The sequence below is a fragment of the Candoia aspera genome, chromosome 6 (genome assembly GCF_035149785.1).
Source record: "Candoia aspera isolate rCanAsp1 chromosome 6, rCanAsp1.hap2, whole genome shotgun sequence".
NCBI lineage: Eukaryota > Metazoa > Chordata > Lepidosauria > Squamata > Boidae > Candoia > Candoia aspera.
In genome coordinates this window covers 59,667,647-59,692,698 of record NC_086158.1, presented here as the reverse complement: position 1 = coordinate 59,692,698, position 25,052 = coordinate 59,667,647, and the positions used below count along the sequence as shown (strand labels likewise).

At 41.9% G+C, this 25,052-nt stretch overlaps 1 protein-coding gene across 1 annotated transcript; it reads left to right on the top strand.

Annotated features, from left to right (window-relative positions):
• The first annotated feature begins 6,321 nt into the window (after positions 1–6,321).
• PRDX3 (peroxiredoxin 3) lies at positions 6,322–24,003 on the top strand. Its single transcript, XM_063307235.1, has 7 exons — positions 6,322–6,435; positions 7,047–7,176; positions 9,686–9,827; positions 11,352–11,487; positions 18,078–18,181; positions 18,777–18,942; positions 23,672–24,003. The coding sequence occupies exons 1-7, from the start codon at positions 6,391–6,393 to the stop codon at positions 23,723–23,725; spliced, it is 777 nt and encodes a 258-aa protein (XP_063163305.1). The 5' UTR covers positions 6,322–6,390; the 3' UTR covers positions 23,726–24,003.
• The last annotated feature ends 1,049 nt before the right edge of the window (positions 24,004–25,052 follow it).

The window sequence follows — 25,052 nt, the reverse complement described above, 5'->3', positions numbered from 1 at the left end:
ACCTTGATATCTTGGGCATTAGCAAATCGATATGGATTGGAATTGGACTCAGTCAGAAGGTAATTCTGTTTACTATTCAGGACAGAAAAAAAAGAAGGAACTGTTATTTCATAATTAGGCAGGATATAACAAAGGCTATATTTAGGTACTATGATGTCAATGACTGGGGTTAATGTCTTTGTGGGAGCTGTCATGCTTTGTTTTAATGCTTATTTTTAGTCTGGGCTGTCTTGTTTCATTTTGTTTATGTTTTTAATTGTTTTAATTTATTATTATGTCTTGTAAGCTTCCCAGAGTCCACTGGAGTGGGTGGCCATATTAAATCTAAATAATAATAGTAATAGTAATAGTAATAATATAGATCTTGCCACCAAACCTTCAATATGACAGTTATTCAGGTTTTTGCCCCAATCACTGATGCAGAAAAAGAGCAAATGGACTACTTTTATGGTCAAGCTCAAGCTGAAATCAACAGAACATGCAAACAAGATGTACTGCTTGTGCTTGGAGACTGGAATGCCAATAATGGAAAATATTGGAAATAATGAAGAAAATACTGTTGAACTATATGGCCTAGGGAATCAGAATTAAGCAGGAGACCAATTTATCTGTGTCTGCCAATCCAATGATTTTTTCATTGCTAACACATTCTTCAGAAAACGAAAATGACATCTATATAAATAGACATCACCAGATGGAGCACACCAAAGTCAAATTAACTATATTATTGGTACAAAGATATGGAACAGCTCAGTTATAGCAACAAAGATGTGGCCAAGGGCTGATTGTGGAACAGATCACAAATGGCTCACGGGCAAGTTCCATGTCAGGCTAAAGCAGAAGAACAAATCTAACCAGTTTCCACAATATTATATTGGGTATACATCCATTGGTTTTAAGGAGACCATCAGGAATCACTATTAAGTCCTGAACCTCATTGATAGGGAACCAGATGAGCTGTGGGACAAAATCAAAGAACCTGTTAAGGATTAATCTGAAAAGAGACTGCCAGTCACTCTCTCTCAACCCAACTCACCTCACAGGGTTGTTGTTGTGGGGAAAATAGGAAGAGGAAGGAGTATTAGGTAAGTTCACCACCTTGAGTTATTTATAAAAAGTAATAAAGGCGGGACAGAAAATAAATAAATAAATAAAAATAAAGACCAAGAAACAGAAGAAAGCGAACTGGATGTCAGAATAGATGGTAGAAATTGCTAAGAAATAAAGAGAAGCCAAAGCCAAGAAACATAAAGATCTCAGGACAAAACTTAAAAGACTTTTAGAGAGCTGTTGGAAGATGCAAGCAACAGTATCATAACATCTGTAAAGACACTGAAAATGGAAACAGATACTAAAAAACAAGACAGGCTTTTCAAAAGATCCTGAAATTCAGAAGGAGGTTCCAACCTTGAAATGCTATTCTAAAGAATGCCAATGGACAGATAGTAATTGATTCAAAGCAGAGCAAATGGATATGGAAGGAGCATAGTGAAATTCTGTACAGTAGGGATATCAACATCCAAGATACCTTATTACTAGATGATGAAGTTGATCACCACTCCAGTCAGTACCAAGTCAGAAGATTATAGGAATTGATGGAATGTCTACAGAAATATGGGAAGCAACAGAAGAACAAGCAGTAAAGATTCAACCAAATTATGCCAACAAATCTGGATGACACAGTGGCCAATAGATTGGAAGAGGTCAGTTTACATATCAACATCAACAAAAAGAAATGTAACAAATTGTACAAATTATTGAATAATATCCTTAATTTCACATGCTAGCAAAATAATGCTTAGGATTTTCCAATGCAGATTAGACCCCTACTTGGAAAGGGAAATGCCAGATGTTAGAGCTGATTTTAGAAAAGGCTGAGGAACAAGATACATTATTACTGATACACAATGGATAATTGAGAAAGCCTAAGAATACCAAAAAGTGATCACTGTGTTTCATTAATTACAGATAGGCCTTCTGACATGCTGACCATGTCAGTCTGATGAATGTCCTTAGGAAAATGGGAATCTCAAAATATCTCAGTATCCTCGTGCAAGATCTGTATGCAGGACAGAAAGCCACAGTCCAGACAGAACATGATGATCTAGACTGGCTCCAGGTCAGCAAGGGCACCATGTATATAGACATGGCTATATACTCTCTCCTTATTTATTTAACCTATACATGTAATATATATTAAAGGAAGTTGGATTGGAAGAAGATGAGCATGGTTTTAAAACTGGAGGAAAAATAGCAATAACTTATGCTGGTAACCCTAATGTGATGGGTAAAAAAGCAAATACGATAGAATACGATCATGGTATCCTTCTAGACCAGCTTCAGGGGTTGGCAGCACTCTGCTGTGCTGGTTCTTCTCCTTCCTCCAGGGCTGGTTGATAGAGGAGGAGAGGTCCAGCCCGTGGTCCCTGTTTTGTGGGGTGTCACAGGGCTCAGGGCTCTCTCCCCTCCTGCTTACTGTTTGCATGAAACTGCTGGGTGAAGTCATTGTCAGTTTGGGGTGAGGTATCATCAGTATGCAGATGATATCCATTTATGTATCTCCACCATGGGTCATCCCATGGGACCCAGGAAAAGAGCCTTTCCTACTATGGCGCCCACCCTCTAGAATATCATTCCCTCTGAGATTAGACTTCCCCCAACCCTGATGGCCTTTTGCAAGGCATTAAAAACTTGGTTCTGGCATCTGGCCTGGCGCCCTGGCAGTACGGGTGAGCCCGTTTCATGGTTGATTTGAATATGAAATGTTATGAAGTTCTTGGCAGCTATTTTTATGGTTGTTTTTAAATTTTGGCTGTTTTATCTGGTTTTTATCTTGTTTTAATTGTTAGCTGCCCAGAGTCATGTATATGAGATGGGCAGCCATATACATTTATTAAATAAATAAGTAAATAAATGATAGGACAAACTCTAGTAATGAAAGTCAAGGACTACTGTGAAAAATGGGACTAAGATTAACTGTAAAGAAAATAAAATTAGTGACAACAGGTACAGCAAGTAGCTTTAGAACTGACATTGAAGATATTGAAGTGGTAGATAGCTTCTGCCTTGTTGCGTGCACTGCGTGTTTGAGATCCCCCACAGATTTTCAGTAATATTCAAGTCTCAGGAATGTGAAGTCCATTCCAGAATATTTACTGCTCTTTCCTGTATGTACTTCAAGGTCAATTTGAAAATATGGATCAAAATGTTGTGTTGCTGAAATATCCAGCCTTTTTTAAGCTCCAGTTTCTTCACAAACTGTGGGTCATTAGCTTCTAGTTTAATTTAGTATTTAATTGAATCCATTCTTCCTTCCACCTGTACAATATTTGGAGACAACCACAGGTAGTCCTTGCTTAATGACTGCCCTGTTTAGTGACCATTCAAAGTAATGGTGGTGCTGAAAAAGTAACTGTACAACTGGTTCTCACATTTATGACTATAACAGTGTCCCCGTAGTCACATGATCAAGATTTGGGTACTTCACAACTGGCGGGCATTTACAACCATCACAGTGTCCCATGATCACCATTTGCACACTTCACAGCCAGCTTCCGACAAACAGAGTCAATGGAGAAGCTGGCAGTAAAATCACAAGTCGCAGTCACATGATGTCTTGATTAATGATGGTGGATGATTTGCTTAATGACCATGGGGGAAGTACAGTCTTAAGTCCATCATGGTCACGTGATGTCTCACTAACTACCATGGCACTTAGCGATGGATTGCCAGTCCAAATTGTGGTCGTTATGTGAAGATTACCAGGTGGACCAGACAGGAAATGACCAGATGAGTTAATTCTACTTTATTGTAAGGCTACATTAACAGAATCTTGCAAGTCTGAAAGTACAATTCTCCCCGTCTCCTTTATACCCCAAGAAATTAGGGAGGGTCTCTTCTGAGCCTCTTGCCCCACCCACTATCCAGCTGAGGCCTATGCTGTCTCTTATCTGACTGTTCCCTAGGCAGCATCTCTGGACTTAGTCTCCCAAGGTCATTCCTACATACCATTACACTACCTGTACATATAAAGAGTAACTATGCATTCAGATTAGTAGCATCTTTAACTCCATACCATGTAGAGGTTATGTCAGCTTCTGTTCTCTTAGGGAGTCACTGAAACATACACTTGATCAGAATAGCTAGATGCTCCTGTACAGTAGTTAAAGTTTACATGTGTAGTGTTGTCATACTGGCGTACAGGTGTATGTAGATAGTCCTATACAATAAGGGCAGATCACATGAAGTATTTATGATGGTAAATATTTATCCTGGATCCACTGTCACAAATTCCAGAGCAGGCCTGAAAATGGTACATCTCTGAGTAACTACTGATGTCCATTTCTGACTATTTATTCAAAGTATTTATATGCTCCTGTTAATGTCAATCTAGGTTGGTTTATGGCAATAAAAAAGGCAAATAAAGACAAGCAGCATCAGATAAAAATGCAATATATGAAAGCAGATAGGTTGCCTTAAAGATAGTTATGATGATGCCCAGTGCACTTCTTTTGTCAATTTTTCTTATAAAGACCATAGCTTGCTCCAGTTACCACAATATATCAGTACAATAAACAGTGCTTTCTTAAGAATATGTGTGGGTTGGGGGTCTTCTTTGGCCATGCAGTGTCATGGTCATGCATCCCTGTTCACATGAATTCAAAAAAGCGATTTCAGACCTATAAAGGATTTGGACAGCAGATTGTTGTAGACATTATGAATAAATTGGATCTATAAGCTACTGTCAGGTGACCTGATGAAGCCTGTAAGCTCAAACCCATTTCTCTCTGCAGGCATCTCTACTTGCTTTTTTTCCCCTCTCTGTGGAGCCTCTACCTAAGAGTGTTAAGTATAGATTACTGTCTTCAAACAAATCTTGCATGTTGTGATTTGCTTTGCTAACAGCTTTATTGTAAACTGCCCAGAGTCCCTCTTTTGGGGGGAGATGGGTGGTGGCAAAATTTGATAAAGAAATAATAAATAAACTGGGCATGGACAGTAGACATAGACGTGTAACACCTGTGTTTAGGCCAGTGTTTTTCAAATTTGATGACTTTAAGTTGTGTGGAGTTCAACTCCCAGAATTCCCCAGCCAGCATGCTGGGTGGGGAATTCTGGGAGTTGAATTCCACACATCTCAAAGTCATCAAATTTGAAAAACACTGGTTTAGGCCCTTGAGTCTGGCCAACTATGGGTTCAGGCTGACTAGTAGGAAAGGATAACCTGTAATCCTACAGCTACATACTGCATCCTGTATGGCCCATGAAGATCAGTGAGAGTTAGTTTTGAATAGGCTACACAGGAATGTTTAATCCTTGGGAGAAGAGTAATGACAAATCTCAGTAAAATAGTTAAGAGCAGAGACATCACACTGACAACAAAGGTCCGCATAGTTAAAGCAATGGTATTCCCTGTAGTAACATATGGCTGCGAGAGCTGGACCATAAGGAAGGCTGAGAGAAGGAAGATCGATGCTTTGGAACTGTGGTGTTGGAGGAAAATTCTGAGAGTGCCTTGGACTGCAAGAAGATCAAACCAGTCCATCCTCCAGGAAATAAAGCCAGACTGCTCGCTTGAGGAAATGATATTAAAGGCAAAACTGAAATACTTTGGCCACATAATGAGAAGACAGGACACCCTGGAGAAGATGCTGATGCTAGGGAGAGTGGAGGGCAAAAGGAAGAGGGGCCGACCAAGGGCAAGGTGGATGGATGATATTCTAGAGGTGATGGACTTCTCCCTGGGGGAGCTGGGGGTGTTGACGACTGACAGGAAGCTCTGGCGTGGGCTGGTCCATGAAGTCACGAAGAGTCAGAAGTGACTGAACGAATAAACAACAACAAACATAGGAATGCACAGTACAATCCTTTGTTTTACTTATTTATCAAGAGACCCAGAACATCAGCAGGCTTACTCAGAGCCCAGGCTCATAGGACATAGCTAACCACAGTTTAGTTAAACAAGTATTTAATTATTTAATGTGGATTTGTATGAAAAACTGAACTGTTCACAACAGACTGGATTCACACACGTTAAGTTAAAATGTGGTTTGATACTTTGTAGTACTCGGCACCCTGTGACCACCGGTTCTGAATTCAATCGATTCTAAGTGCAGTGCTTCCCATCAACAGCTCTCGTTGTTTTCCAGCAGAGCCAGCTGCAAATTCAGTCCCAACCCTATAAGAGGGTTGAACTGAACTGCAGACTGTAACCGCACCCATCACATTCGGTAAAACCCACGTTTGCCAGATTGGGCAGATCCCACCCATAGCTCTGCCTGCCTATCCCCCGCACCTTCGGCTATGGGGATTTCGCGGCTCCGCCCCAGTATCGCCGTCTGCCAAACCCGGAGCGCGATCCACCCACTTCAGTAGCTCTTCGAGGTGAAAATGGCTGGTGTTACGGGGGCGCTCCGAAGGTTACTGAAACCCTCGGTAAGTGCCACCCCCTGTTTGTTGCACCGTCCCCGAAAAGTGACCTTTCCTGATCCTTGGGCTTTGCTTGGCTTCGGCAGGGCGGCTGCAATCTTGGAGCTTCTCCGTTACAGCGTTAAGGCCCCATCGCCCTCCCTCCCAGTCTCCTTTTGCAAATCCGGCGCGCTCTGGCATGAGAGTAGCCGAAAAGCCCCTGCAATGTCGACTCGCTCGCTTAGGGGCGAGGACTAGTGCCCTCTGTCGACCCCTCGCTCCCCCCTGCCCTGAACCTTTGGTTGCTTTTTGCAAAATGGGTTCATTCTCGTAGCCTTCCCCATCTTTTTTCTTTTAGGCAACATATTTTATTTAAATAAGAGTCGAGTGTTTCCCCCCGCTCCTTTACTCATCCAGATCTTGGGAAGTCCTCCTCCATAGTGCCGCTGCGTGTGGATCTTTGGAGCAGGAAAAGGAATTGGAGCTGGATCTTCGCGCGCTTTGCAACATCCAGGCTGCTTTCCTGATCGTTCTAGGCTGCTTCTGCTCCGCTGCATGCAATCTTTCGCTAGCTTTTTGCCCCTCGGTCCCCGCTGCCCATCTTCCTCTGATACCGAGCCCATGCCCTCTTTCCCTAGGGTACTTGGACCCGTGCCACCTTATGGAGGACAGGCGCAGTTGCCGGAAGGTGTTTATCAACTGTTGCGAGCGGACGGAAGTGTACGGCTGACGCGACGCCGCCCGTCCCTCGATTCCATTTCAGTACTAGTAAGTTGCAGGGGCTGATAGTGAATTAAATCGCTTACAGTTAACACCCAGCGATACTCTTCAACTGGTCACGGATGAGCTCTTAATCCTCGCTTAAAAACTCTTCTTCCCTGAGCCTGTGCTGATTGATGAAGGGTCTTTCCCCGGGTGCATACACTACGTGATGGACTGATTTAGTCTGCAATCGAATTGCATCTGCAGTGACCTAAAAAAGCAGGGGAAATGTTGAATAAAAGAACTGGGCTATCATGTGTAAATGGGTGGGGGCTCATTTGGTATTGTCCCAAAAGGAAAGACCAAAACCAAAGGTTAAAACTATAAGGAAAGAGGTTCAGGCTAGATATCAGGAAGAACTTCCTGGCTGTAGGAACTGTCAGCCAATGAAATAGGCTGCCACATGATGTGAGCTTTCCCTCTCTGGAGGTTTTCAAACAGACTGGATAGTCATCTGTCAGATACTCTAGTACAGTCTTTTTCAGACTTGGCAGCATGCTGTCTGGGGAATTCTGGGAGGTGAAGTCCACACACCTGAAGGTTGCCAAGTTTGAAAAACACTGCTGTAGTAGATCCTGCACTCCAGGGATAGGTCTAGATGACCTGTAAGGTCCCTTCAACTCTATGATTCTATTATTTTGCAGTTTTCTTGGAATATGTTCAAAAGTTGGCACAATGTTGTAAACTGTGTTACTGTTTCTTTTTCTGTCCTGCTTTTCTGTTATGTCAATTAGGTAAACAGAGGCTTAGTGGGTGTGGAGTTCAACATGTTTTTACAACTGCAGAATTCTGAATTATGACAGATTATGTGCTATGCAGTGGCTTAATATTCAGGTATATTCACACATAGACATTTATTAAGTAGGGCATATTCAGCCCCACTTCACAGTACACTTGAGTGGAGGCAGGGGTTGCACAGTAGCAATCTTGCTAATTGTTCTAAAAGTATTTAAGAGAGATCTTTTAAATTGTTTCAGATGGGCACAAACGGGGATAGCCATTTAATGGAAACAGGTTCAGGGAGTAAGGACTATTTGTTATACAGAGATATATAAAATACATACAACAGTGCTGCTAAATGTTTCTAATAGTTTGCAAACAGAACTCTGGTGTGTGGGTATACCTATATATTTAATTTTGTTTGGCAATAAGTTTGTATGGTCTCTTCTGTAAAGAGGAATGTGCATAATTTGATTTTAAATGAAGTTAAACTTTCAGGTACTGTAACCCCCCACCCCCCTTTTTGCCATGTTTGTTAAGCTAGCCTTGGTGAAGGCAAGAATGCTTTTTTTCCTATTTACATTGAGGCTCAGGGCTACAAACTGCATATTTGTATGAATGCTGGCCTTGGCTTGGAGCAGTGTTGATTTCAAAAAAAATAAACATCCTGAACATCAACCTTCTCCAGTTGGGTATCTTTCAAAAATGCTGGGCTTCTTTCCCCTTTAGCATAGCTGATGCATTTAAAGGTCCTTTCCCAATAATAGTTCCTTTAGTGGCTGAAATTGCACCATCATCCACACAGAGGAGGAGATAATGGCATAACATGAATATTGATCATGGCTTACAGACTATAATGGCTGGATTCACATCATACCAAGCCAGGGGTCTCTAACCTTTGAGAACTTGTAATGGCATTCTCACAAAAAGGCTGCCTTGGGGTGGGCATAGTCAGTCATAAAATACCATTTTGTTAGGAAAATACAATTCTAAGCAAAATAGTGTGTGGTTGCCCACAATTAATTTTATTTTCTAAAAATGCTGGTGGGGTATATTTGATGCCCAGAAGTATTCTTGCAAGTAAAGATTATTGATGCTAGTATTTTACTTTGTACTATGTTAGCTTCTTATATCTTGTAATTAAGAACCTAAAATAGCAGCAAATCATAGGTGGAACATGAAACCTAGTGGGTGCCAAGAGAGACACATGTATGCACTATTTTGGGGACCCAGATGTTCAGCTTAAATATGGCTTGTTTGGATTTGACCTAGTGTGTTGTTGATCACACAAAGACCTTGTGGAAATTAGAAGTATAGAAAAAGAGAGGAAACATTTTTAAGAGAGAGACCCTAAAGTGGATCAGTGAAGACTGTACTTACTCAGTGGGCAAGGAATGTCACCTTCACCAGATGTGAGGCATCTGCTGTTATAAAAGCATGTGTAGATGGCAGTGATTGTGGACAGGAACATTTAATGCAGTAAAATTTTAGCTCTGTTTTGGCATTTATGCCAAAAGCATTGGGGAAGAGCTGGGTTGCTAGGCTCTTACATTTGACTTCACCCATCAGAGGATGAATGTCTGCAGTGGTACATAACTAGGGTTTCTGTGTGATTTGAAACCAAGACTTGTTTATGGACTCTAACAAGCAGGTAGATTGTTGAATACCTTAAAATGTGTAGGAATGAGATCTTTGCTTTTATCTTTGTATGAAATTGCATGTTGGAGTTTTACTTGTTTCTAATCCAAACACAGTATCTGCGTAATATCACATGGCTGTACCTAATGGTTACTAGGTGCCTCAAGGTTTGTTCCTGCCGTCACTCAACATGCTCCGTATTTTAAGGGGACAGCTGTGGTGGATGGAGATTTCAAAGAGCTCAGCTTAGATGACTTTAAAGGGAAATACCTGGTTCTTTTCTTCTACCCCTTGGATTTGTAAGTATTGCCCTATGTGTGTATTGCTCTATCTCTTAAATAGACTTGGCCCTCATGTTTTGGGGAGATAAAGGATCCTGTTTGTTAATTCACCTTCACTTGCATTCTGGTTATCATTGTTTAGTGTAGTGATGACTTTCTTTGTGTAAAATTTAAGTGATAAGAAACTAGACCAAAGGCACTCTTACCAATGCCTTTCCAGGCTTCAGAGGGTATGTGTGTGTTGTTATTATCATCATCCCAAATTAATCCACAGCAGGATGAAGTCCTTTTCATTGTGATGGACTATAATCTATTACATCAGTCCATTGTGGGTTGGTAGATATACGTTTGTCAACTTCCCAGTCTAGGGTTAAGAGAAAGTGACTGGCCCAAAGTCATCCAGCTGGACTAAAAAACAGGTCTCCCCATTTCTAGTCCAGCCTCTTAACTACTACACCACAGTGGCTCTCATAGTCAGAGAGAGAGCCAAAAAAAAAAATTAAAATGACTTGGTATATTAATTGCTTTTTTGCCTAGATAGAATGGCATATACATTGAGGATGAATCAAGCAAGTGAATTATGTAGTTTAGGGAGAAGGTTATTGTGTTAAAACAAATACATGCACTTAATTCTTCACTAATTTATTTTGTAGATGTGAGAAACGTATTGTCTCAGTTTTAATGATGCCATAATGTGGATGGTGCAAATTAGATACAGAATATAACCTGCTATGAGCATGAATAGTAGGCCTGTGCAGTGCTCCAAACTGAAAGGGGAAATGTGATTCCAAATACTGTACATACAGTATCTGTTTGGAGGTTCCTTAAACCAAAGGCATCCTTTCCCAGTATCTTACAGTAGCTGTGCAACTCCAGGAAAAGACACAATTGTTGCTGAAAGTGCTACTTCTGGACTCATATGTACTCCAAATCACTTTTTGCCTTTCTATTTGGGTTTCTGCATACAGTAGTCCTAATGAACATTACTATGCAGAGTTTGGTATATCTGAAAATATTTGTAAAACACCTGTCTGTGCCTTTGATGTTGCATGATTGCTAAAACTGTAAATTATAATTTGGTAATCTTATGATCCCTAGGAGAAGGCGCCACTGTGTTCCTTTAGTGATGATGCTGTGGCCTGTCCACTAAAAAAAAGAATTGTAACAAAATAAAAGATGGAACATTTGTGGATTTCAGCAACTTTAGATGGAAAATAGACTGCAGCTTATCTTTGGATCATCTTTGTAGCTAAGAATGTAGAATGATAAATAGGGATCTGATAAAAGCTACCAACATTTGATAGAAATTGGGGATCCGTTTTGAAGCCACATTTCTTGGCATCCTTTCTTGGTAACATGCCATTATTCTTCTGAGCTTTGTCCTTTGAGTTTATGTCCCAAAGTATTATTTGGATAAGCAGGATGCCCAAAATGGACAAATATTTATTTTGCTCGTGCTTTGTACAACATACAGTGGAAATAAGGATTTTTAGAGGCCTGTGCCATTATTTTTCATTTTCTGTCTGTATTTTTTCCTATTAGCACTTTTGTATGCCCAACAGAAATTATTGCTTTTAGCGACAAAGCAAATGAATTCCATGATGTGAATTGTGAAGTACTTGCTGTATCAGTGGACTCTCACTTCTGTCATCTGGCCTGGATAAATACGCCACGAAAGGTAGAAATTGGACGATTATGCTTCTTTTCGTTTATTCTTGCTTTATCATCATATTTAATTATCTCTATTTATACTGCACCACAGACACTAGCAAATTTGACTGACAGAATCAATGGGATATTTAAAGTGGAAGCAAATTGCTTTTACTTATGTAGATATTTATTAAAAATACTTTAAAAGTATTCAAAATCTGTTTAAAAACTAGACTTATTTTATTTAAGTTAGTATTAACTTAAATAAGATGTATACAAGCATCTTAGTTTCTTAAAGGTTACTTCTTTGAGTTAGAGGGTTTTTTTAAAATGTAAAATGTTGCTTTTTTTCTAGAAGACCTGTTAGATAACCTTGTGCCAACAGTTTCTTCTGCCACTGTATCAATTGAACCTGCAAGTTTTTAGAGTACTGGATTAATACCGAGCTTCAGAACACTGGCCTGTACTTTAAAATAATTGGTTGATTGTATTCATACCTACTGCAGCCACAAGTCTCTCTAGTATAAAGGGGAAATGGGTCAATGTTTTTAAAAAATAGCTTTACTTGCTTGCCTATGCTATAGCCTTGAAGCCTGTCTAGCCATCTGGGTAGATTTATGACTGCATGATAGGGTTTGCACAACTGAAATGCAAGTGATGGCCACACACAGATGGCTCCAGGATGGCCCCTGAACACCAATGAAACTTGCTGGCCTTGTTTCAAGGACAGGTCCTGTAATCTCCCTGGCCCTGTGATGTAGTTAAATTGAGTAGATGCACATGCTTTATTATTAACTAGGACTCCTGTGTAAAAGCAGCTGTGCATGCTTGCATGTATCTTACTAATATCAAGATTACACCCTTAAGATATAAAATCAGATTGCTGAACTTTTACCTCTACTGGTGGTAATATTTGATGCCCACATTACAAAACAATTAATAAATAAAAGCTTTTTATTCCTGTTTATTTTAATGAAAAACTGCTGTAGCCATAACATAATTGGATCTATATCCTTTCATATGAAAAAGGGAAACTGGTTTTATATAGACCAGCCTACCCCACTGTGCCCATTTGATGTGTGAAAACTACAGCTCCCAGCCCTAAAATCAGTTGCCTCCTACTGCATGGATAACAATTTAATTATGAAAAAACAAAAATTATGGTTTCTTTTCAAAGAAGCCTTTTAGACGCAATTATAAGTTGAAAATAAATGGGAGTGATATTGAACAAGTTCAATCCTCGGAATTGTTTTTCATGCCATTGGCTCGTGGAGGCCCCAAATTCAGTCCTTAAAAGAGAAGGTCAAGCTTAGCTGCCATACTAAGATTTTTTTTTGCACAATAGGAGGTAATTGGCCTTGGTGTGGCAGACCTTGCTGGTGAGGAGTGGGGAGTTTAGGAATAAGAACTTGCCCATCCCCCCCAACCTCCCCTGAGATGGCTGGAAGCTGCGAGGGCCCCTCCAGAGTGAATGAGAGAGACTTCCCCAGAGTGAGAGACAAGAGGGGGAGTCTGGGAGTGTGTTTGTGTAAAAGAGCACTCAGCCCCTGAATGAGAATGAATGAGTGCCCCCTGTTGAGCAGTGAGAGAGTTCGAGGGGGGGCATAGTGAATGGGGGGGTGATGGTTGGGCTCTGACGGCGCCAAGAACGGAAGCTGGTGCGCCGGAGGGCCTACCATCACCCTGTGGGTAATTGATTGTGAGTAAGGATGTATGAATGGAAGGAGGGAGCCCTACTTAGAGCCAGAGACTCCTGAGGTCCAGGAGTGGGGGCTAATGGATTAGGAGTCACTGGGGCCTGTAGGGCAGGGCACATGATTGAGGTGGTGACGGGTAGGGGATGTTATGGCAGGAGCAGGAGGACAGGCCATCTTTGTGGAAGACTCCCCTGGTGTCTGCTACCAGTGGTGTGTTTCGGCCCTCTGTGCTCAGACCCAGCCCTGGTCAGCAGATCTGTAGGGGCCCTGGTCCCCAGCTGCTGCTTTTTAATGCTAGGCCAGTTAATAACAAGGCCCCCCTCATATGTGACTTGATCACTGAGGAGGGGGCAGACCTGGCATGTATTACCAAGACTTGGCTGGGCCCTGAAGGTGGGGGGTGCCCCTTTCGGAAATGTACTCAGCTGGGCTTACGGTATGGCGCCAGCCGAGATCCCAGGGCAGGGGAAGAGGGGTGGCTGTTGTCATCCGAGAGTCTCTTGTGGCCTTCAGGGGTGCTGCTCCGCGAGTGGCTGGTTGTGAGACCTTGTTTTTCAAGTTGGGTTCCCAGTTGGGAGTATTGCTACCGTACCAGCCTCCCTGCTGCGTGGCAACCTCCCTGCCTGAGCTGCTCAAGGCCATCTCAGGGCTGGCAGTGGAGTTCCCCAGGCTCATGGTTCTGGGGGACTTCAACCTGCCATCCCTGGGGCATGCCTCGGAGGCAGCTCGGGAGTTCATGGCTACCATGGCAGCCATGGGCCCGTTCCAGATAATTCAGGACCCAACTCAAGACAGTGGCCTCATCCCGGACTTGGTTTTCTTATTGGATCAGTGGCAATGTGATCTGAGGGGAGAGTTACAGCTGTGCCCTTTGTCATGGTCAGATCACGCCCTGGTGGCCCTGAGATTCTCTTATGTCACCCCCCTCCGCAAGGAGGCAGGACCCATTCGATTGGTCCTCCCCTGGCGACTGATGGACCCGGTAGGGTTTCAGAGGGAACTGGGGGTTATACCCGGTGATCTGCTGCATGGTCCAGCATAGGCCCTAGCTGCAGTCTGGAATAGGGAGGTGGCTGGGGCCTTGGACTTGGTCGCGCCTGTGCGGCCTCTCTTGCCCCATCGAACCCAGCACTCCCCGTGGTTTACAGAGGAGTTGAGTGTTCTGAAGAGGATTAAGAGACGCCTAGAGCGTTGCTGGAGGAAGACAAAGACTGAATTCGACCGAACACAGGTTAGAGCCGCTATTAAGGCCTACCTTGTGGCGATAAAAGTGGCGAAGCATCAATACTTCTCCACTCTTATTGCGTCCACAGAATGCCGCCCGACGGCCCTGTTTAAGATCACTCGATCCCTTTTGGGGAAGGTGGGCTCAGTGACCCACCTACAGGGCCGTGCAGAGGAATTTGCTGAGCATCTGCAGGACAAAATCGCTCAGATCTGCTCCAAGTTAGACTCCAGGCGTGAGGCTTGGTCTGGAGAGATACCAGGGAATGGGCTTACCCAGTTATCTGGGAGCAATTTGATCCTGTTGGACCTGAGGAAGTGGACAGGATCCTACGGACAGTAAATGCCACCACATACCATCTAGATCTGTGCCCCTCCTGGCTAGTAAAAGCAGCCCGGGAGGTGACGTGGTTGGGTCCATGCAATGGTTAATACATCCTTGGGAGAGGGGGTGTTCCCGGCTACCTTTAAAGAGGCGTTGGTGCACCCCCTCCTCAAGAAGCCATCGCTGGACCCTACTGTTCTGGACAATTTTCATCCAGTCTCCCACTTTCCCTTTTTGGGGAAGGTGGTTGAGAAGGTGGTGGCTTTGCAGCTCCAGAGGGTCCTGGAGGAAACGGATTATCTAGACCCCTTTCAGTCAGGTTTTAGGCCTGGTTATGGGACAGAAACGGCATTGGTCGCACTTATGGATGATCTCTGGCAGGAGCAGGATGGTGGCAATGCATCTATCCTCACTCTCCTTGATCTCTCAGCGGCTTTCAATACTATCGACCATGGTATCCTTTTGGGGCGGCTCAGGGAGTTGGGGGTGGGTGGCGTAGTGTTACGCTGGTTCACCTCCTTCCTCCAGGGCCGGTCCCAGTCGGTGTTGATAGGGAGCAAGAGATCCAGCCTATGGCCCCTCCTTTGTGGGGTGCCACAGGGATCAGTACTCTCCCCTCCCCTCTCCCCTCTCCTACATGAAACCGCTGGGCAAGATCATCTGTCGCCATGGGATGAGGTATCATCAGTATGCTGATTGTATATCTCCATCCTGGGTGAAGTCAGTGATCCCATGACTACCCTCTCCGAGTGTCTGGGGGCTGTGGGGGCCTGGGCGGGGAACAACAGTCTTCAACTGAACCCTGGTAAGATCGAGTGGCTGTGGGTTAATGGTTCTTCTGTATCTGGGACATTAACTTCTCTGGTTCTGGATGGGGTTGCACTGCCCCAGACAGACCCGGTGCATAACTTGGGGGTCCTCCTGAACTCACGGCTCCTGCTCGAAGAACAGGTGGCAGCCGTGGCCAGGAGAGCCTTTGTGCAGCTACGTGCTGTGCACCAGTTACACCCCTTCCTGGATCGGGAGGCCCTCCGAACAGTCACTCATACCCTTGTTATCTCTCATATAGACTATTGCAATGCACTCTACATGGGGCTACCCTTGAAAAGTATCCGGAAGCTTCAGCTGGTCCAGAATGCAGCCGCGCAAGCTGTTTTTGGCGCCCCTAGAAGGGCACATACAACACCGCTGCTGCGTGAGCTGCATTGGGTACCAGTTTGCTTCCGGGTCCAATTCAAGGTGTTGGTTATTACCTTTAAAGCCCTACATGGCATGGGTCCAGGTTACCTGAGGGACCGCCTTTTCCCCATTACATCAGCCTGTCCCACCCGATCGTGCAGAGAGGGCATGCCGCGGACCCCTTCTGTAAGCAGGCCTTCTCTGCAGTACTCCCACCCTGTGAAACATGCTGCCCCCGGAGGTGAGATTGGCCCCATTGCTCCTGGCCTTTCGGAGAAGTCTGAAGACCTGGTTCTGCCGCCTTGCTTCGGGTGGAGAGGGGAATAGATCTACATGGGGATGGATTCTATAGACCACTCCTCCCACACTTGGACTGTTTTAGATTCTTTTGCCACTTGGACTTTTTATCTTTACTCTTATTTATATTATTTATTATTGTAATTTTATATTGTATATTTTATGATTGTTGTTTTAATTGATTATTGTAAACCTCCCAGAGTCCCCCAGTGGGAGGAGATGGGCAGGGGCAAATTGGATAAATTAATTAAATAAATAAATAATTATATGCCTGGTGGACTAAAAGTATTTGAGGCCAAAGTAGTATCGCAGCTGTCTTGCGGCTTCCAAATATGTGCATATAAGAATCTAGAACCATTAGAAACTGTATAGTCAAGTTTCCTAAGGCAGTGTTCCTCAACCTTGGCAACTTGAAGATGTGTGGACTTCAACTCCCATGCTGGCTGGGGAATTCTGGGAGTTGAAGTCCACACATCTTCAAGTTGCCAAGGTTGAGGAGCACTGTCTTAAGGAACCTGTTTTTGGTTCCTTGTTGTGTTCCTAACTCAACTCTTCGGGCTGAAGCTGGAATGATTCCAATTAAAACTTGTGCCCAGTAGCACACGTTAGTTACTGGCTCAAATTAATTTTCAACCCAGCTTGTCTGGCTTCTTTGATTCTGCAAGACAAATTTCAGACTTCTTGGTGAAAATTACTTGGTGCCACCTTAAGCCATTGTGGACTGCCCCCAATGTATTGATTCCAATAGGATTTGATCAGGCCAAAGCAACTTTCAAGCAATGTGACAGATACGGCCTTGCCAAATGATCTTAGCCAGGTTTTTTTATGTTAATAATTTTATCTTTACCTTATTTTATTCCATCAATATGATTTTTTATTTTTATTTCTATTTTAGAGTGATTGTTATGTTATTAGTTCTATGCTGGTCTATGAGAGAAATTCATAAATAAATAATTACAGCTCCCAGAAGTCCCAGCCCACACAGCAGAAACTTCTGCCCAGGGAAAGCTAGTATAGATGTCTTCAGATATGTTATTTATCAAACCGCATAAAACTATTCTGGATTAGACCAAAATTCAGAGTCTTGTTTCTGAACAAACTCAAGTAGATCTTTCTAGAAGATGTAAGTGAAAGTTCCTGTTGTGATATCCTAGCAATTTGCCTTTAGTGGCAATATGCTGCTATACATTGTTAAGTGTCATGCATACTTTGATAGCCTCTTTTTCTCTGAACAATTGAATCCCCTTTAAAGTAATTAAATTTATTTATTTCACTAAATTTATTATAGCTGCCCAGCAAATACCATAACTTAGAGCAGTGCCCATGACATCACTGAATGGTGGCCAAAACCTTCAACATGTTTTTTTTTAATAAAAATAAAAATAAATAATGGCCAACATGCTGTGCAATCTCATATTTTGGCCAATTTTAATTTATATATTTAAGATGTTAAATATTAATATACAATAAATATGAGATATATGATGCCCACAACATAATATAAATATATTAATATTTATTATTGTATTGATATATTTAGTAAGGATTTTGTAGCAATTTTTAGTATGATTTATCTGTAGAAATAAGTTAGATAATGTTGCAACTATAGTAGGATTAATTTAGTATGCTGGGAAGAAAGAAAGGTGAACAAAGATGGAATATATGTTGCTGTATTCTACAATATTTTTCTCTCTTTTTAATATTTATATCAAGGTACATGGCTTGAAAAATAATAAGCTATGAAAATCTGTTTTCTGTTCATGCTCAATTTTTATTTCTATAGCTGTTTGTTTGTGGAGGATATACACTCATTAAACTTTTCATTCAGCATCTTTCTATTAATAGAAAAAATCTGGAAGGCTAAAGAAGAGCTAAAACATCTGTCTTTTTCCTTAGAGTGGTGGTTTGGGCCATATGAATATCCCCCTTCTATCAGATTTAACAAAACAGATCTCCCGAGATTATGGTGTTCTCATAGAAGGCTCTGGGCTAGCATTAAGGTGAGGAATCTGTTTTGTTACTTACCTTGAATGTCTCTAGTAAGATAGGGTTGGGATTAATATATGATGCCATAGAATCATCTAATTGATTTTAGCTTAGTATATTGTGTGAACTCAGCTGTTGCAGTTTGTGCTAAACCAGGAACTAGGGTTTACAATGTGTCTGTCTGTCTGTCTATCTTGATACAGTTAGTCAGTTAAGGGTCTTTTCAAATATTTTCATTTTGGTAAACTTCATATTATAAGAAGGTAAATGTGGCATACTGATGTGCAGTATTTCTTCTTGCTGTATTTATTCCTGAATTTAAACTCCGATCAGACTGTTAAGAGTTTAGAATATTCATTAGATATAAACAATAACTTTAAAAGACTAGAGGAAAATACAGTGGAAGCTATATTAACCTCACAATAGAATTAGAACTGGCTGTTTTATAAGCAAACAAATAAATTCAACTGCCTTTTTCACTGCTGTCCGGTAGAGCAAGAGGAAGGGCAGTCCCCTATATGTAATATCTGTGTGTGTTTTACATTGTAAAGGCATTTCTGTAGGAAGTATATTATTCATTCAAAAATATGCATTTGCTTTCTTTTTAAGGGGGCTTTTTATCATTGATCCTAATGGAATCATCAAGCATTTAAGTGTTAATGATCTCCCAGTTGGTCGCAGTGTAGAAGAAACACTTCGCTTGGTGAAAGCATTCCAGTATGTAGAAATGCATGGAGAAGTCTGCCCAGCAAACTGGACTCCAGACTCCCCCACGGTATGTTGTTAAAGCTAATTGGTAAAGCACAATGCTGGTAAGGCCCTTGTTTTAATATAGAAAATTATTTCTGATTTTAGCAAAGTTGAAAATGAAATTAACAATCATGTAGAAATAATTATAGAGCTAGTTTGGTGTTGTGGTTGAGGCATCGGGCTAGAAACTGGGAGACCATAAGTTCTAGCCCTGCCTGAGGCACAAAGGCAGCTGGGTGACCTTGGGCCAGTCACTCTCTCTCAGCCCAAGGAAGGAGGCAATGGCAAACCACTTCTGAAAAAAAAAAAAAACTTGCCGTGAAAACTGCAGGGACTTGTCCAGGCAGTCTCTGAGAATGGGATACAATTGAACAGGGGGAAAAAAAAAGAAAGTGCAATTTCATTTGAGGTTCTTCTGTAATCTGTTGTAATGATTGCCTATTCTAAAACACTCTCAGACTCACGAGCAGGAATTCAAAGATACCTGATTTATTAAAGTTAAATGTAACTTTTAGCATTGGTTAGAGATAAAGATAACTTGGTTGGATCCCCATCAAACTTGACAGAAAAGTCTCTCACCTCCACTCCTGTTGGAGCGGAATCGGCGGCTGCTTGAGTGGTTGGGTCCCAGGTTACAGTAGTTCTCCCTCCTCGGGGTGGGGACACTGGTGGTCGAGCTCTGCGGGGTGGAGATTCATCCCGGAGCCGTCTCCAGCCCTGCTCCGCTGGCGGTCCGGGTGGGAGGATGGGGGATGGTTGCGTGAAGCTGGGATCTCCTTTGCGCCTCCCCTGCCCCCCCAATGATAGAGACAGGTTTCTTAACATGTACTCCATCGATTCTATTTTGGCCTCCACCACTCTTAGCCTTTCAGGGGTTTGAGATTCCTCCCTCCCTCGCGTGTTAGGCTGTCTCTCTGTTGATACCATGGTAGATTCTACGTCTGGGGTCAGCGGGAACCGATACTTCCAGGACTCCTGGGACATCCCTGGCTGGGGTTCTCCCATTTCATCCCAGGTGATCAACTCTGCGGGCGATTCGCTGGGTGCCGGTTGCTCTGGTTCTCCCCCATCGTCAGATTCCTCCACCTCAGGGCTGGAACTCGAATCCTGCCGGAAATCTGAAGGTTCTGGGGTGAGGCTCAGTTCTCCGCTCTTGACCGTCGACTTGGGCATCAAGCTAGCCGGCTCCTCAAGTCCCCCGGTCATGAGCTTGGACTCGGCCATCGTTAACTATTTTCCCTCACAAGAAACTAATCTTGGTAGGAGCTAACTTTGGTGATTCTCAGCTTTATGTAATGATTGCCTATTCTAAAACACTCTCAGACTCATGAGCAGGAATTCAAAGATATCTGATTTATTAAAGAATAGTATGCAGGATCACAAAGAAAGCTGAGAATGATAAAAGCGCACCAAATGCAAACCAAAAACCCTCGGTGCAAATGAGATCCCTCCCCCCGTAGAATCTTCCCAAGCTCACAATCCCAGGTGCTCCTAACGGCTTCCGATGGTCTGCGGGAAAAGTCCTTGAACAGAGCACATAACCCAAACACATTCCATTGTAATGAACACAGATACAGAGCTTGGTACAAGGATTCACAGCAGCTCCCTCCCAAACAGAAACGCGTGTCAGCGCCATGGCATGTGAAACGTTATGGTGTACAGTGCACATTGAAACAGTGAATATGACATCTGTTAAGGTCACAGAACTTAAGAAAGTTGCTTTCTTAAATGTGAATACTGACTAAACTAGTTGATGCTTACTTTTGAGATAGGGTTAGAAGTTCTCATGCCAGTGAAGTGTAGTGCATACCTTACTATGTGTAAGGAATGACAACACCTTTATTCTGCAGAGCATTGACTGACTTATTTGTTGGGTAGGCGCACTAGACATGTTAAGTCAGAGAAATGTCCTCTGTAGCCTGTGAGGACATTGAGCAGAAAGGAGTTGAGCAGCCTTAGATTGGCTAAGGAATGAAAAAGCTGATGATCCTAATTTTAATTATTTTTGGCTCAGAAATTAAATCCCATTTGATAGCTGAAGGTCTCTAATGAAATATGCGTAACCCTCCAGGTCTTTCCTGAATGCCCATGAATGGTCTCAAGTAAAAAACTTGGCTCCGTGAAGCTTCCTTTTTTTCTCTGTATCTAGAGTTCTTCCATGCACTGCTAGCCTGTGCCATGTTGTTTAGACCTGCTGTCTTCCTTACGATTGAACGCTGGCATGGGGGAAGAAGTTACCTATACAGGTAGTCCTCACTTAACAACGGCAATTGTGACTGGAATTTCTTTTTTATATATATATAAGAATTTTATTAGATGTAGAACAAAGATAATTACAAACAAAAAACAAAAAAACACTACAAAAGACAAAAAATAAGAGCATGAAAACACAAAGAATTTTTTTTAAAGATTACATAAAGAGGTGACTTTCGACTTTTAACACCAAGAATAGGCAACAATTTTCCATACTCAATCCTTACTCTAGATTAAACCAAAACCACATTATTTCTATAAATCATTCTATTTCCATACTACAAAAATCACTAAATACGTTTGCTCCTTTCCCTTATATTAAAAGAAAAGAAAGAATACAAACCACCTACCCAACTAACTAAATCAACATTTATTTAATTATTTCCTTCCTACCACTATTATATACTTTTCTGTCTGCTATAATAGAAATCTAACTAAAAAGCATATAAATTGTCTGCCATTATAGTTAATAATACAACAATTATACTAATCTTAATCATATTAAACCTAAAACCAAACAACTATTATTGTGTCTTATTAAACTTAATCCAAATCATTAACGTGAAGTCAAACAAAGGCTAAAAGCAATCCAGATAATTATTCTTAAACCCTTACCCCCACTTCAAAATAAACCAGAGCATTTACATATCTCCACAATACACACAAAGCATTTTTCATAAAGAAATCAAACAGCCCAACTGCCCAAAACCCTGACTTCTCAGCAAAAAACCTCCCATAGATAACAACCCCTTTTTTTCCATAACATTTCATCAAAGCCAGTGTCACTCATGGCTTGCAAATGGTTCTGTTCCTTTCAATTCTTCAACTTGGCTGCCCGATCTTCATCTGGCATTTTAACAGAAGCCTCAGTCTCACTGTTAGTAGAAACGTTTCCATCGCTGTTAAGCTCTTCAATTTCTTCCACAACATCCCCAGCCAGATGACACATTTCTGAACTGATGTTCTCAACAATGTCCCGAATATCTTGCATAATAACTTGACAGGAATAAAAAAGAATCTATTTAAGCTCACAACGGAAATCCGAGAGAGTCTGCTTGAAATCCTCCATGTCTCACGCAGTATATTATGGCGCCCCCTAGGTGCTTAACTAGTGAAAGTAGGAGTTAATGGAAAATTTCCAAAGAGAAGTTTATACAAGTAAAAGTGTGATAAGAGGCAGCTCCCCAGGGAAAATAGAAGCAGAAAGCTAAAAGTTCAGAACAGCAGATTCCACGTGTAGGAAAAAGTAAAGTCTTCAATTTTAATGCAAAAATAATAACAGGGAGACAATTACGTAATCTCAACCCTCCTTAACATTGGATGGAAAGCAACACCCAAAACTTTAAAAAAAATTTCTTTAAAAATTAATCCAAAAAATAATGATAAGCACCAAGAGAGCTCACTTTCCTTGCTGTACAAAGCCTCTCTTGGAGTACATAAACTTAAAAAGAAATAAGTTGGGTGATTTAGAAATGGGGTGGCTGGTCTTAGTGTCCCTTTAAGGCTACAGTGTGGCTAGGAGATGATGACATCCCAGCCTCCTGGCAGCTCTTATCAGATTAGTGCAAACACTGTTTACAATCCTCTGACTGCAAGTAACTCTTCTGGAGGGCAAATGGGATGATTCTGAGCATTTTCTGTCCATGAAAGTGCTCCAGGGCTTGAGGAAAAATCTGCCTGAGCCCAAAAAAACCCCTGCCTCGTTGTCAGTTCTGCCCGTGGAGCCCACGGACGCAGCTGTTCAGTCCACTATCTTCCCACCGGAAGTCGTGACTGGAATTTCTGTTGCTGAGTGACGTGGTTGTAAAGTGTGATGTTACGTGACTGCGCCACTTAGCAACAGAAAGTACAGCACTTCTGGCTGCCATCATTAAGCGAATCACTGCAGGTCCTTAAGTGAGGACATCATGTGGTCGCCATTTATGACCTTCTGCCCGCTTCCCCATTGACTTTGCTTGTAGAAAGCTGGCAAGGAAGATTGCAAATGGCAATTACATGACCATGGGGATGCTGTGACGGTCGTAAGTACGAGGACGTTGTAAGTACCATTTGTTTAGCACCATCATAAGATCAAACAGTTGCTGAATGAGTTGTTAAACAAGGATCATCTATACCATTTTATTGGGGGTGGGGAAGAAGAGACTCCAGTAGAACTTGCTAGTGGCAGCAGTACCATCTGGGACCTGGTAGGTTGAGGTGTAGCGGGCTAGGGAAGTAGCAACTACCCGTAAACCACCACTGAGTCTTTTGGCAATTTTCAGGTGCTATAGGGAGAGGATTCAGTGGATGTTTGTTGCGCTTTCAGACTTCTTACCTCCATCAGTTTGATTAAACAATATGGACCATTTCCTTTTTTTCTACTTGGAAGTATGTGTGCTCTTACATTGTGGAATGTTCAATGTTGGATATTTATGTCCACATGTACTCTGTATGGCATTTAATTGCTGCCTTGATTGAATGCACAATTCAGTGTTTACCTTTTAACTCTTTTTGTTTTGCAGATTAAGCCAAACCCAGAAGCCTCAAAGGAATATTTTGCAAAAGTAAATAAATAGAATGATGAGCAATACAGATTAGTGATTAAATCTACTTCCTGAAGCCAGAATCAAACATCCTGTGAGACTAACCATGATTACAATAAAAACCACAGAATATTTTCTACTTTGCTGTGATGAATGTCTAAGTGTTCACAGGGTTTTAGCTCTTCCATAGGAGGTGAATGAATCTAATCCCAAACTAGTTTAAACAGCACACACTTCCTGCACATAATACTAGAAAATAATTCTTTTTAAAAACCTTGATTGCTTGAAATAAAAATAATATCTGGATTCTATAGTCAGTGTGGAAAAAGTGCTGGGCTAGAAACCAGGAGGCTGAGAATTCTAGTCCTGCCTTAGGCATGAAAGCCGGCTCAGTGACCTTGGGCCAGCCACTCTCTCTCATCCCAACCCACCTCAAAGGGTGTTGGTTGTGGGGAAAATAGGAGAAGGAAGGAGTATTTGGTATGTTCGCCGCCTTGAGTTATTTATAAAAATAATAAAGGTGGGATATAAATGAATTAAAAAAAACACTAATGCTCTTTGGTTTGCAGTATATTGAGATTTCCTATCTTCATAAACTTAAAACTCTAACCCAATTCAAACACGTTCAAAAATTACACATAGTCTCATATATCCCACCAATAAATTTTCAGTTAGCATTCCCCTGCCTCAATCCTATGCTCTCTATAGCCCTGTGCTATCAGGATACTCCTGGTAATCATTTGTGGGAATACATGGAAGCACTATTTGTATGAACATGTGTTGCATCACTGGGCCTTCTATGAATAGCTGCAGTGCTTTGTACAGAGAGCAATTCGAGAGGAGGATGTTTTTCATGCCTTAGGCATGAAAGCCGGCTGGGCGACCTTGGGCCAGTCACACACAGCCCAACTCACCTCACAGAGTGGTTGTGGGGAGAATAGCAGGAGGAAGGAGTATTAGGTATGTTTGCTGCCTTGAGTTATTTATAAAAAGTAATAAAGGTGGGACAGAAACTAAACAAAAATAAATGTTGCAGCCACTTAAGTGAAGCTAGCTAAATCAGTATCAGCACCATGTCAAAATGCTTGTTTCTGATCATTGATACTTCCCTGCAATCTTCTACAACTCACAAGCCTATAATTATCCCCAATTTATCTAGTTACATTTATTGGATTAAAGAATTAAGGATTAAAAGAATTTATTAAACATGGGGCATGAAATCTGATAGGCACTAATGGATGGGTCTACGGGTATCATAGAGCTTCGAGTCACTATGTTAGGGAACCAGACCCTGCATTTTTCTCTGGATGATTGATAGCCTGATGGGGGCTGAGTTATAAGTCTTATCAGCACATGGACA